At 39.8% G+C, this 15,060-nt stretch overlaps 1 protein-coding gene across 5 annotated transcripts in view; it reads right to left on the bottom strand.

Moving 5' to 3' along the window:
- Window positions 1-15,060, bottom strand: part of UTRN (utrophin) — a 591,543-nt gene that overhangs the window by 12,239 nt on the left and 564,244 nt on the right. For 3 of the 5 annotated variants that reach the window (XM_062186876.1, XM_062186880.1, XM_062186877.1), the window contains exons 69-73: window positions 14,615-14,680; window positions 5,111-5,269; window positions 4,524-4,764; window positions 1,919-2,027; window positions 216-308 (exon numbers count right to left, since the gene is read on the bottom strand). In XM_062186876.1, the coding sequence (XP_062042860.1) occupies window positions 216-308; window positions 1,919-2,027; window positions 4,524-4,764; window positions 5,111-5,269; window positions 14,615-14,680 (668 nt within the window). The remainder of the gene's footprint in view (window positions 1-215; window positions 309-1,918; window positions 2,028-4,523; window positions 4,765-5,110; window positions 5,270-14,614; window positions 14,681-15,060) is intronic. The other 2 variants (XM_062186879.1, XM_062186881.1) reach the window with 2 other exon arrangements.

Here is a 15,060-nt window from a genome sequence, read left to right as displayed (position 1 = left end):
ATTGCATTGTTATTGTACCCCAGCGCTGCCATGGTATCTAAGCTCAGCTTCATTTTTTCTTTGAATATATATAATGTTTGCCTTATTTTCAAATAATACCCAGTGCTGTTTCTAATATTGGTATTTGTTATCCGACCAATGAAGACAAAGGGCCACATACAGAAACAGAGAAGGGGCAGCGAAAGCCTCGTGGGGCTGGGACCTTTCATACTCACGGCAGCAAGGTGGAAATGTACTGTTGATTTGCTCCATGACCTCCGTGAGGTCCGTGCTGGTTTCATGCGGGGGAGCCAGCAGGTCCTCTGCTGCTGTGACAGCACATGGAAATGACAAGAGACCCCTGAAATTAATGCCCAGCCTTCCACGGAAACCCAACTTCAGGAGCAAATACGACTACTAGTCACCCAAGATCAGTGGGAAACAAGTCTTAATTGAAAAGGACACTTTTAGTGATGATACCATCATTTTATAAAATTGAAATGTACTAGAAGTTTGAGTAGAAAGACTTAATGCTCAAGGGGAAAATATGACTGAAAAATAAATAATGCAGTGATATTAATTCAATGTATTGGTGGAAAGCTCATTATTTTGCACTGCAGCTGTTTTTTCTTCATGGGGAAAATAATCTATTCATTTCTTTCTCCCTTTCTTTGGTTTTGGAGACTTTAGAATAGGCTAGCATATCTTGTCAGAAAGGTGAAATGATGTTATAATTTCTACTCTGCTATGCTCTCTATTCTATAATCAATAATCAAAACAATTCTCTAACTTATAATCAAAATAATACTAATATTTCATCTTTTGATTACTACACCAAAACATATGCCACAAACAAATTACTTTGGCAATAGTATGTGGATCTCTGTAAAATTGTCATTGATAATAAAATGTCACTCCTGAACACCTGCTTTAGAGCTCTTCCTAGCACCAGCCACCGGTTCCCATGGTGACTAACAACAGACTAGGTGAGACTCAGATGGGATGGCTGGGGCAATGTCTAGAGGGTCTAGAATGAAGAAAAGTAGCCCCGTGAGTTTCCAGGCCTGGACAAACTACGCTGGCTATAATATTCCTTGTTATTATGTTCTGTATAAGAGGGTACTTCAAAAACTTCATGGAAAGTGGCTGGTATTGTAGTATAGGAAGTTAACACACTGCTTGGAATGCCTGCCTCCCATATTGGAGTGCCTGTTCAAGTTCCAGATCCTCTGTTTCTGATCCAGTTCCCTCCTAATGCACTTGGGAGGCAGTAGATGATGGCTCAAGTACTTGGGTCCCTGCCAGTCATGTCAGAAACCCGGATGGAGTTCCTAGATCTTGGATTTGGCTTGGCCCAATCCCACCTTTTGTGGATATTTGGTAAGTGCACCCAATTTTGACAATTTCTCATTCTAGGTCTCTCCCTTTCTGTCACTCTGCCTTTCAAATAAATAAATAAATAAATCTTTTAATAAAATGTTCATGGAAAATGGAATCAAGTTTATTTTGGTGCAAGAAAATTTTGAATTCGTGTGTAACTGTTTTGTAAAATGCATTTCCATGAACTTTTTGAAGCCCCCTACTACTTATGAATGTGAAATGTTAGACAGAAAATGTCCTTAAACAGATTCACCCTCAAATAAAATAAAAATATATTTCTTGCTCATCCCAAAAGGAAACAGCAGGTTTTTCTTTTTCTACCAAAATTCAGTACAGTCCAACAGGTTACATAAGTAAGCAATTAATAGCTTATTTTTCTAAAATGCTTGCTTTTTTGATAATGTTAAAATGGATCTACATTCATTGGATACCAATTAAAATAAAAAACTCTTATGCTCCAAGGAACCCATGCATAAGAATGATATTTAAAATGAGGAAGGAATAAGTGGTAAAGCACAAAGAATCCTGGACAGTTTAGCTATGTTCTAGGGACACCCACCTGCTTGGGGGAATTGTGGGCCAGGGTCCGGGTCCAGAGCATAGCTCAGTGCAGAATGTTGAGGCGAAGCCCAGGGGGAGACACCATTGATCCGGGAATCGGATTCAGGCTGAAAACACATTCAGAGGTTAAAGCAGAGAAAGGATTCAAATAACTCATAAGGAGCAGCTTCTTCCCCTCCCTCAACATGGGTAAGTAAATCATGTAGAGCCCCTTGTCCTCAGATATTTTCAAATGCATTTGAACATCAGTTTCTTGGGCCACTAGTATTTCATCTGATGATCAGTGGTCCTCCTCTACCCATTGGGGCACATTGAAGACTTTCCTAGGCACAATTTACTTATCCAAGTCATTTGCACTCCTCAATTTTTGTTATTTTTATGTCAACCAAGCAGACATAGAAATACATATCATTCAATTAGCACTGGGCTTCTAAAATAGTAAAATCTTTCCATTTAAAAACTTAGTACATATTGAAATGCAGTATCAGAGAATGATTAAAAGTATGATTTTGGATTCATTTGGTTGAATTCAAATTCTAACTCTGCTACATAGAAACTGTAATTCTGGGCAAATTCTATAACCTTCACTGCTTCAGATTCTTTATATGACAGGGATGATGATATGTGCCTGTGTCACTGGGTGTTGTCAGAGGGGTGATGAATTAGTATTCCCAAAGCAATTAGAACTGTCTGACACTTAGCAAACACTTTATAAATGCTCTTTCACATAAATCTTTGAAATGTCAATGGCTATGTTAACAACAGTGTATGATCAAATTGGAAAATGTGATCCATACTACAGGAAATGCAAAAGTTAGAATTCTTTGATGCAGATTTTTCCATTAAATCTATATTAGTTGAAGTCTGGCAGTTTTGCCAGTTTTTACTATCAGAGTTAAATTTTCCATCTACTTCTGGCATTCACGCTAAATCGTTAAGAAGAGATAAGAGCTCAGTAGTATGGGATATAGAAATCCATTTAGATATTAGCTATCTCTAAAAGCATTGCAGTGCAATTCTGAAGGCACATGAGCCATTAGGCAACTCTAATAGAATGGAGGGAATAGGGGGAAGTAAGGCTGAGCAGGAGAGCCTTTAGCTCTCCTAGAAACATCAACAAATGAGGGTAAATTAAAGTTTTGAGCACAGTTTCCTTCTGCAATTATTCTACATATACACTAATTTGTTAACACTAAACAGTCTCACACAAATTCTGAAAGTGATAGACATAGAGAAAAGTATACGTGTAAACTACAAGGAGAGATCTATTGCCCAACTATATAGCAAAAATGATGCTGTTTTGAAAGATTCTAGCAAGCTAAAGAGATGCTGATGCCAAGTGTGAAAAGGTTCTCTAAAATTTGAAAAAATCAGTGGAGAGAAACTTGATTCTGCTTAGATTCTATAAATCATTTCTTGAGAAAGGCATTCCTATTATATTGCCTAAGGCCCCTGCACTGCTTAGGCTAACCACAAAAGCTAGCAATGACATGAGTGTTGCTATGGATTCTGCCAGAGAGGAGTTCCTGGCCTCTTTGATGGGATTCCATATGATAGGCACCTGCTGCACAGTCTTCTTCCTTACTAGTTCTATGGCTTGACTCCTATTCTTTAAGGCTATGTGTAATAAAGAACTTAATTCTCTACACTGTGTTCTGTCTTTATATATGTCTTCGTACACAGACTTGTTACATATGATGCTATCTTGTTATGGTCTCTAACAAGACTGCAGGCAGCAGAAAGAAACTGTGTCTGATGCTTTTTAGACAAACCAAAGAATAATCTTTTTCAAAACTGCAAGCTGTTACCTATAAACAGTGACTTACAAAATCAATTTAGTATGTCCTGACCAGCATTAAGAAAGAAAAACAAGAGAAAAAGAAGAAGGAAAGAAGGAAGGGAGAAAGGAAAGAAAGAAAGAGGAAAGGAAGGGAAGGAGGGAGGGAGAGAGGGAGGGAGGGAGGAAGGGAGGAAGAAAGGACAAGCAGGCAGGCAGGTGACAGGTAGGATGAGAAAAAAAAAAGCACAAAAAAAGAGATGGCATTTCTCTACAAAGCACATATTATTCTGCATGCATCATATATGTATGTATTCATCCTAATATAAATTTTATTTCTTATCCCCAAGAACGTTTGCAAGCAATTGCCATAAAATATGGTCCACTGTTAGGAAATAACAGTAGTAAATTAATAACCATCTGTTACTCAATTTCTTGAAAATAGAAAACAATAATTCTTGCAGTCAGTGTTCTTGGCTCACTAGAAGATTTAGTATGCAGATTTAAGGTCACTTGCTGTCCCCTAGTCCCCACAGATGCAATTTAGGTAGATGCATGTCATAAGATCCTCTCTGACTACTCAGAGTTGAGATAGGTTCCAGTGCGAAAGAAGATGGAAATTCCATTATAAATTGGGCAAGCACATTTTTTTTTTTTTGCCAGTGAGAATTTAACATTTATTCATGAAAAGGGATTTCTAAGTCTAAATGAACAATAGAAGTGAGAAAATGAAGGTGGGCCTCTCCACTTCTGACACCAGGATCCCCACCCAGAGAGGAGTTCAGCTGCCATGCAGAGGTGTGACGCGGGCCTCTGCACAGCCTACCTGTTCCAGCAGCTGTCGCAGGCGGTGGAGCTGAGACTCCAGCTGTTTATTGTGGTCTTCTAGAATCTGCATCCTGGCCTCCAGCCGCCCTTTGTGCTGCCTGAGGAGTTTTGCCTCTGCTATCAGTTCTGAGTCTTCAGATGTGTGATGAGGAGATACAATGGAGTCTGGAGGGGAACCGACAGGGAGCCCCCTCCTCAGGTGCTGCCCCTTCAGCTGCTCATATTCCACCTGGAGATTTCTAATGCAGAAAAGGAAAGGACAAATTACTAACACGGACACTGTCTTCTCTTCACAATTGTCTGTGAGCTCCAAATCTAGCTTGTGTGACTCTTTCCTCTTAGGTTAAAACATATATTAACGTAAGATGGGAGCTTGAAGAAAGCTGTAGCCATAGGAGAATGCTCTACAGACATCACCCCCCAAGCCCCAGTGCTGTCTTCGTAGCCTCCAGTCTGGCTTCTAAAGTCCTCTTAAACCCTGCTGTGACTTCTTGAACCATGCTTCTGAAAAGAGGAGGGTAGGGGCCACGCTGAGCTTTGCAGGACAGAAAGGATGACACAGCGTCTACTCCCATGTTCACACACCTTTGCTCTTCCTCCAGGTCAGCGATGATCCGCTCCAGTTCACCACGCTCTTCCCTTTCCACCGACTTCAGGATCTGGGCTGGGCTCTGCGGCTGGCTCACTGGGGACTCGCCTCCGAGTGTCTGGCAGTACTGCTGGATGAGGGCATGCTCGTCCTCCCTGGAGAGACAGGACACAGGCACAGAGGCTCAGGTCTGTGTGGGGCTGTCTCTCCGCAGACAGGAGGTAGACATGATGATGACTAGGGTAGCAGCTGGGCCACAATTACCTTAGATCTCAGGGACTCCATGGCCTCCCTTTTGAGACACTGGGAACAACATGTGTGTTGTACATACCAACATCCCATACTTTGTCTTAGTCTAATGACTGTCTCACAAACCCTGGGGAGGATAATTTATTCAGTAGATGAAATGAAAATAAGGCACAACACTTAAATAGCCAATATAAAGATAGTATGAGGCAAAGTCAATCATTGAATGCTAAGACAATGTATTTAAAGACTCCTGAGTAAAAATGAGTTCACTCTACTGTCTTCAGCATTTGGTGGAAAGTAATTTTGTGATGCTTTGTAATACAAAGGACGGGGATTACATTCTTTATGATCTTGTATTTAAATAACTCAAAAAATTATAATTGCAAATATTCATTAAATATCTATAAATATTTTACTTGATGGTATCAACAGGTCATTTTTAGGATCAATTATTGAGCATCAAAACAATTAACTTGCTACATTTAATTCACTTGGGTTCTTGCACTTACCCAACTACATTTTAATGAACTAGGCTTATCGAAAATGTGGTTGAATTAATGACAGACATAAGCAAAGACATAACAAAGCAGACTAAGCTGATGAGTCCATAGGAAGGAAATGCTTTCCAGCAGGCCTGGACTCCCACCTCCTCCTTGATGAATGATATCAGATTCGATCTTGTAAATGTGCAAATGCCAGATCTCCTGGCTCATGCAATTAGGAGAGTCTTTTAGCAGATTAGACCTGACCTTTTTTGATGGCTTTTGGTAAACAACCCTGGAATCTATGGATTTATAGGATGGGGCTTCAGGAAAACATCATGAAAGTTATGTAGATATCAGAATATTAAATGCAGCTACCCCAGGACTATACCCTTTGGGTGACAAATGTGGCTGAAGATATCCCTTAGAGACCTCACCTGTTATGCTAGGATCAGAGAATATCCTAACACAGCCAAGAAGAACCTGGTACATGGTGCTGGCAGTCCTGGCCATCTCTTGGCTTCACCTGGGCCTTGAAGTTACTCATGCCCTTGACCCGATTAGTACCTCCTGACACTAGGAAAAAGCTCTGATTTGAGTCTAATTAAAAATTCAACCTGGGGTTTTCCCCATTTACTCTGACAAAGATGGGACTGAAATGACATCTGTGATTTAGGAAGTTCTTAGAAAAGCTGTGCCCGAGCACTGAGATCAGAAAGAGGTGATAAAGCAAATGAAGAAAATGAGCTGTGCTTCCCACACCAGAGCAAAGGCCCAGCTCAGCCATTTGTAATTATTTTGCTGGCCCCCTCTCTCCCCACTCTCTCCCAATATATATATGGGAACTTAAAGTTCATGGAAAACAGAATTAAAGGATGTGTTTATTTTGGTGCAAAACTGTTGAAATCCATGCAGTGTTTTTTTAAAATTTTATTTAATTTTAATTTGGAAGTTGAGAGAAAAAGAGAGAAAGAGACAGAGAGAAAGAGAAACTCTATTAGTTCACTGCACAAATGCCTAAAATATCTGGGCCTGGACCAGACGGAGGCCAGGAATCTGAGACTCGAATACAGGTAGCTCTCTCATGTGGGTGACAGGGACCCAAGTGCATGTGCCATAACCTGCTGCCTCCTAAGGTGTGAATTATCAAGAATCTGGAATCAGAAGTGGAGCTGATGGCAGATGTTGTGGTTTAGTAGGTAAAGCTGCTGCCTGCAATGCCAGCATCCTATTTGGCTGCTGGTTCAAGTTTCAGCTACTCTACTACTGATCCAGTTCCCCACTAATGGCATGGGAAAAGCGGCAGAAGATGGCCCAAGTGTTTGCGCCCCTGCCACCCACGTAGGAGTCCTGGATGAAGCTCCTAGCTTCTGGTGTTGGCCTGACCCAGCTCTGGCCACTGAGACCATCTGGGGAGTGAACGGCAGGTAGAAGATCGCTTTCTTCTCTCTCTGTAACTATGACTTTCAAATAAATAAATAAGTCTTTGGGGGAAACAAAAGAAATGGAGCTGGTACTCAAATTCAAGCACTCCAAATGGAATACTGGCATCCCAAGCAAGGTCTTAAAAAATATGCCCAATCCCCAAACCATTTTTCTCATAATACACATTTTCCTTAAACTTTTTAAAGACCCTACATATGCATGGATTTCAATATTTTAGAGTGAAATAAACTTGTCAGTTTATTCTATCTTCCAGTAATTTTTGCATAGGTATTTATATGTTCATGTGCACACACATGGGGTCACATATATATATATGTGTGTGTGTGTGTGTGTATTTGATTACAATCATCATTAGAACACAAATACTTAACCACATCTTCCTGACTCAGTCAAATGAATTTTAAAAGAGAGGTACAGTGGGACCCTTACTACCAGTTAGAAACTGGAAATGAGGGACACAGATGGGAGAAGGACTATTGTATGGCATTCTTGTGTGCCATCCCTGAGAAGATACAGTATTACAGGGAAATAAATGAAAGGAGCTTTCAAAGAATCCCATGGTTGTTCCTATGTTTAGAAGGGTCAAAAGAGAAGAAAATGGGTACTGCACCAGTGCAGAGCTGCAGCATTTGAAAGCAGATCCAAAAGCTCCTGGGCATCCCATGTAGCAAAAACAAACAGAAATCTGGCAGGCAGACATCAGGGTGGGAAGTTTTCAGACAGAAAGTAAAACATAACCATACAAGGGCACTTCAACAATTTTGTGTAAAATGGAGTTAAAAAATAAGCTTATTTTGGTGCAAAAAATGGAAATGCATGCATAGTGGGGCCTGGCACAAGTATATGTAAAGTGCATATCATTATAAAAAACTGCATGGATTTCAACATTTTTGCACCAAAATAGACTTACCTTTTAATTCCATTTTTCCCATGAACTTTCTGAATTACCCTCAAATTATGAAGGAGCAGAAGAAGCTATGAGGTGAATGAATCAGCACCTTGGCACACCAACCAGATGCTGTGGATCCTGATGTATGGAGGCAAGTCACACAGCTGATGCAGAGGGAGAAGCAACAGAGCAGATCAAAAGTACAGGTCTAACACATGGACAGGGCAAATGGGCAAAGTATAAAGATACAAAAGTTATAAAATAAACTGATATCAAAGTAAGAACACAATAGAACATTTTGCAAATATTTCTCAGGGAAATACCTGAGCACAGAAATTAAAAAGATGAAAAGTTTAAATAATAAAATAATAAGAAAAATATTCATATACATTGCAGTATAATTCTTAAAGGATAAAGAATCACAGGAAATCGGACAAGAAAATACCACTAGATTACTTGCAAAAAAGAAAAGAGTTTAGCCACATACTCTTCTCAATATTCAAGATGGAAAGTCAATGGAGCAATGTCTAGAGTCCTATCCCAGCCACTCATATGCCTATGCAAGTCATTCATACATATGGGCGGAGCACTGCTTTGTCCAAATGGCAAAAGAAAGAGAGAAGGAGTAAGGGTGACACAAAACCAAACACAAATAGATGATAGCTTCAGGTGCTGAAAGAAGAGGTAGAAAAGTAGTTCGTAATATGATGCCTATGAATAATATACTTCAAATAAAATGATAAAAGCTGATGGTAAAGGAAGAGGAAAAGGCAGTGGTGGAGGCAAAGGCAGATGAAGCAAAAGAAGCAGAGGCAGCAGATACAGTTATAGTAGTAAAAGGACAAGGAGCTTGGGCTCCTATAAACTACTTGATTACTCTCAGAGCCATGATTTGAAAATGGATCCTGCGTGAAGCTCCTTGGGAATAAGAGACACCATTAGACTCTTTCCACCCACAGAATGCTGAAACCAGTATTTGGCCTCAATGATTAAATTTAGTGCTCACTAACACCAATAAAATGAGAAATAATTCTTTCACTGCCATGTCAAGGACATCTTTGAAGTTCTATTTATTTATTTAAGAGGCAGACAGAGAAAGAGAGAGAAAAACAGATAAAGAGCTCCTATCCACTGGTTAACTCTCCACATGGCTGCAATGGCCAGGTTGGTCTGGGAGCTGGGAATATACATCCGGGTCTCCCACACAGGCAGCATGGACAGAACTATGGGCTCCATCATCATGACTTTTGAGGCGCTGTATTGGCAAGAAGCTGGAATCGGGCACTAGAGCTGGAAATCAGACCCAAGGTATTCCAAAATGAGATGTGGCTGTTTTTAACTGCTATGCCAAATGCCTGCCCCACCAACTGAATTTTGTTTTTAAAGATGTGGAGACTGTGAAACCACTCCAAATTATATTTCAGATGCATTTTGTTGCCACATTTACATAGATTTAGTTTGTAAGTTGATGAGTTTAACATATTATTATAATCAACATCACCACTATCATTACATTCTCTCATTAAGATATTTGGAAAGGTATTAAGACAACTTTTTAAAAATAAGAATTTCAAAATCTCTTATAAGATAACATATAATTTTCATCTTATAATTTAGATTGTTAGGCTTAAAAGTTGAATACAAAAATAGATATATTTCAGTTCTTAATTATAAATAATAAAATCAAGAACATAATTTTTTGGGGCAGACAGTAAACAAGTTACCAGATTAGAGTCAATAAATGTCAACTGGGTCTCTCATGCTAAAATAGAAAATAATGAAACAATGTAGGTCTGCACCAATGAAATACCATCGGATGAATGTCATTAGACTACTTAAGTCATATATAGTAAATACTATCTATATAAAAAAATGAGCACCTAACAGAAGACAAAAGAACTGTGATTTATTCAACAACCATTTGAAAGAAGGCAGGACATAAATAAAAATAATAATTTTTTTTTCTAAGGATTGTTCAGTGCTGGCTTTCAGATTTGCAAGCAGAAACTTCAGCACAAATTACAGTCCACCTCCCCTTTGATCTTCCCTCATAAAACACTGTAACACGAAGACAGATGAGTGAGACATCCTGATGGCAATGCAGTAAGCAACTGTCGCCCTTGACATTCTGCTTATGGATTTACCATGACCATCTTGGGTCCTTCCCTTTCCTGAGATGTTGTTGCTCAATTTGTCCTTCAATGATACTTAGTATTCTTAAAGTTAATGCCCAGAGTCTGATTTTCAAAGAAATAGGGAATATTTGGTAATTGGGTCTATATGAGTTAAAAAGTCATGGCGGCGCCACGGCTCAATAGGCTAATCCTCTGCCTGCGGCGCCGGCACACCAGGTTCTAGTCCTGGTCGGGGCGCCGGATTCTGTCCCGGTTGCCCCTCTTCCAGGCCAGCTCTCTGCTGTGGCCAGGGAGTGCAGTGGAGGATGGCCCAAGTGCTTGGGCCCTGCACCCCATGGGAGACCAGGCCTGGCTCCTGGCTTCGGATCAGCATGGTGTGCCGGCTGCAGCGCGCCAGCCGCGGTGGTCGTTGGAGGGTAAACCAACGGAAAAAGAAGACCTTTCTCTCTGTCTCTCTCTCTCACTGTCCACTCTGCCTGTCAAGAAAAAAAAAAAAAAGTCATGATACTGGATTATATTCTAGGCTGTAGCTCATGTAACTGGAGGTGCAAACACTTAACCGGCCATGTGGATGATAAAAGCTATGGGGGAGGTGTGCAAGAAATTGCTTCCATAGAATAGAGAAAGGCTCATTCTGTAGGTAGGATGGCCACTGCTGAAGAGACAAATGACAAAGAAGCTTTGAATAACTTAAGGAGAAAGTTCAAGTTCAAATCTCAACAATTCTACCTCAAAGCACAGGTCTTTCTTTTACTATGTGGCTGAGATCTCAAATACAAACTGAAGAGAGATTGATCCTATAAGTTGCTGAACTATAAAATCTTCTAAACTGAAAACATAGTTAGGTTTGAAATGTGAAGATGGAGCATAGAGAATGAGTTGGATTAAGGATAATGATGACCTCCACGAGGACTGGGCAAGTCTGCAGAAACTCTCGTACCTTCCAGGCCTACCTGGGAAGACTTGCCTCCTTCCTCTGGCAGCAGATGACAGAGTGGCTTGGCCAGGGTGCCCATGCCTGGACCCAGACTGCTCAGATCTGAATCCCAGCTCCACTCTTACTGAATGTGAGACCCTGGGCAAGCTCCTGAACCTCTCAGGGCCTCTGTCGCTACATCTGTAAAATGGTGCTAACAATGGGAACAGAAGCAACATCTTACAGTACTCCTTTGGGCATTAAGTACACCAGGCTTCAGGTACAAGGACGTGGACATCTTTGGGAGGCCATTATTCTGTCTACCACAAATACCTTGACCATGCTCTGCTCCTGCAGGAGCACTTATGTATTTCTCCTCTAACTGGTAAGATCCATTAAGACAGTAGCTACATCTGTAGATTCACTGTGGTATTGGTGTATAGCAGCAGTATGTCAGTAAATGCTCAACAGGGCCCCCAAAAGATAAAAAGGCCTTGATTTATAGCACCAGCAATTTCTGTGGTTTAAATTGGTTTAAATGCTTTCATCAAGGCCAATTTCAAGCTAATGCCTTTGCTAAATGTAGAGCTGGGAAATGATACACTGTTGGGTACCACCCAACAGTTAAAATAATCTCAATGGCATAGCAAATGATATAACAAAGTAGAATCTTTGGGATGTGATGATGGACTTTAAGTATAACCTTTATGTTTCTTTTAATATAATTTACTTGTTACTATATACACATATACATGGATTTTTAATAAAGGTTTTGTTTAACAAACAGCTTTCATACATTTTTTTGTTTGTTTGTTTTTTAAAGATTGATTTATGTGAAAGGCAGAGGGTCACAGAGAGAGAACTCTTCAGTTCGCTGGTTCACTCCCCAAATGGCCACAAGGCCAGTGCTGGGCCAGGCTAAAAACAGGAGATCAGAACACCACCCAGGTCTCCCACACAGGTAACAGGGACCCAAGTACTTGAGCTATCTTGCACTGCCTCCCCAGACACATTCACAGGGAGCTGGATCAGAAGCAGAGGAACTATGACTTGAACCAGCGCTCTGTTATGGGATGCGGGTACCACAAGAGGCAGCTTTAACCCCCTGCCCAACAATGCCAGTCCCGTTTCATTTTGAATGCTGGAATCTCTTCAGTGTTTTCAAATTTTTTAAAATTAACATTATCTTAGTTGACAAACCATAACTGCATACATTCATAGGATACAATGTGCTGCTTTGATATATACACAATGAGCTTTCATTTGAAAATATAAGGACTGGTTCCAGCATACCACTATTGGAGGTATATAATAAATATTAGCTGGATGGGTAAATGAGTCCATATATCTAATGATAGTATTTTAAAACATGTATTCAGCTGCTAATCATCAGGTTATATTTTTTGTTCTGAAATGTTAATGCTAACATTATAGATACTGTTTTTTTCTAACTTTAAGATAGGAAAGATTTGAGTATTACCTTTATCCCATTCACAGATCAAGATAAATACATTTCAATGAAGTAAGATTTTGGTCCTAATTTTTAAAAATTTCAGTTAATTCTTTGGCTGTTGTTAACTTTGGTGGAAAGTATAGTGATTTAGGAGATAATCAAGATATTTAAACATATTATAGGGGCCAGAGCTGTGGCACAGCAGGTTAACACCCTCCCATATGAGCACTGATTCAAGACCCGGCTGCTCTACTTTCAATCCAGCTCTCTGCTATGGCCTGGGAAAGCAGTAGAAGGTGGCCCAAGTCCCTGGGCCCCTGCACCCACGTGGGAGACCCGGAAGAAGCTCCTGGCTCCTGGCTTTGGATTGGTGCAGCTCCAGCCGTCGTGGCCAATTATGGAGTGAACCATAGGATGGAAGACCTCTCTCTCTCGCTGCCTCTCCCCTCTCTGTGTAACTCTTTCAAATAAATAAGTAAATCTTTAAAAAATTATATAAAATGCACACTAGTATGTTAAAAATGAAATGAGTATTATGAACATGCTATTATGTTTATTTAGAAATTTTTCTACATGGGAGACCACATGGAAGACTTGGAAGAAGCTCTTGGTTCCTGGCTTCAGCCTGGCTCAGCTCTGGCCACCATTTGAGGAGTGAACTATCAGATGGCAGATCTCTCTTTGTCTCTGGATCTCCCTCTCTCTCTGTAATCTGCCTTTTAAAAAGATAAATAAATGTTTTATAAAATATTGAAAAGGAGACATTCTATATTAGAATGCTTAAGGTATTTCATATTGGCTCTCTCTATCATTTCAGTGAAAAATATCTAAATTCTACATTATACAGCTTTTCTGCCCACCTTACACCATTCCATCAGGTCCCAACCATAATGTACCTGTATAAGTCAGGTGACCTTGACATTAATGAAGCCTTTATATATCATTTAGTATTTAAAGGATGAACTCCAAAGCAAAAAAAAGAATTATGAAAAAATCCGAAAGTAAGATGACAGATAAAAGTGGTAAGATAACAGATAAAATATTTGTCAAGAAATTTCCACAACCATATTGAATATCTACAAGTGGGAAAAGTAGAGATAAAATATTTGGCTAGAAAGCTTTTTAAAAGGTCTTCTAAAGTCAATGAGGCTTTTCCTATTGTGAATAAAATAAAACATTGGCAAGAGAGTTTGCACTTCTCAATGAAGGATGAGGAGTGTGTGTCTAAGCATGGATGGGTCCGATTTACTAAGTACAGAGTTTATGGAGAAAATGGTAGTATGAATAAGGGAGAGGATTTGGGGTAGGCATTTGGACCAGCAGTTAAGACGCCTACATTCTACATCTGAATGCCTAGGTTCAATCCCCAACCCAACTCCTAACTCCTGTAAATGCAAACCCAATGCGTCAGCAGGAATGGTTCCAGTAATTGGGTCCCTGCTCCCTGCTATTCACATAGAAGACTTGGGTTGAGTTCCCAGCTTCAACTTTGACCCCCAGACTTTTTGGGGCATTTAGGGAGTAGTTCAGCTGATAAGAGCTCTCTTGCTCTCTCTAATAAATAAATAAATTAAAAGATAAATTTATAGAAAGTCTAGGTATTTTCTGGAATTATATTTGTTAAATTAGCAATAAATCTGAGACTGAATGAATAAATATAATGATAAATAAAACAATCATTTTTTGGGGTAGATGAGTTGGTCAGTATAGGTTAGTTTTCATTAACATACATGAAACTAAGTGAATAAATATATCCACTTTATATGGTCATGTCCTGAAAGCAGAAAATCAATGTAGACATTTGTGGAACCACACCTATCAGTTTTGATTGGAATCAAAATTCAAAGCTCCAGTCAATGAAGATCATTTCCCACAGCCATAACATCAGAACTAGCCTTCACAGGCAGTGTTGATTTCATGATTTACTTACACACTTCCTGTGGTAGAGCTGCTATCAGTGAGGAACGACCCGTTAGTCCTTTCCATTTGGGCCAGTCTGAAAAATGAAAGTAAGGAGGTTAGATGATGTGGTAAGAGGGGACATGGTCATTTGGAGGCATTTCCTCAGTGATTTCTAAACTGTCTTATTCTGACAAAACATAGAAAGCCTCCTAGCAAGACTGCAGAAATTAAAATAACAGCTAATGTTGAGTTACATTTCTATCACTATTGCCCTATGGCCTGTAGGCCTTTATCTTATACCAAGATATAATGTAGAGTCTCCTAACCGATCAGATGTCCTAAATTATTTCCCAACTACCCCTTGCCACGCCAATCCTCTACATGGAAGGGAGTGTTACATTCTCACAATATTGTAATTACATTCCTCTAATATTGGATGACTCTAGGACTTCCCTGTACCCAAGGACATGGTCC

Source organism: Lepus europaeus, chromosome 3 (assembly GCF_033115175.1).
Source record: "Lepus europaeus isolate LE1 chromosome 3, mLepTim1.pri, whole genome shotgun sequence".
Classification (NCBI taxonomy): Eukaryota; Metazoa; Chordata; class Mammalia; order Lagomorpha; family Leporidae; genus Lepus; species Lepus europaeus.
Note: the sequence above shows the minus strand (reverse complement) of the source record. Positions and strands in the feature narration are given on the sequence as shown.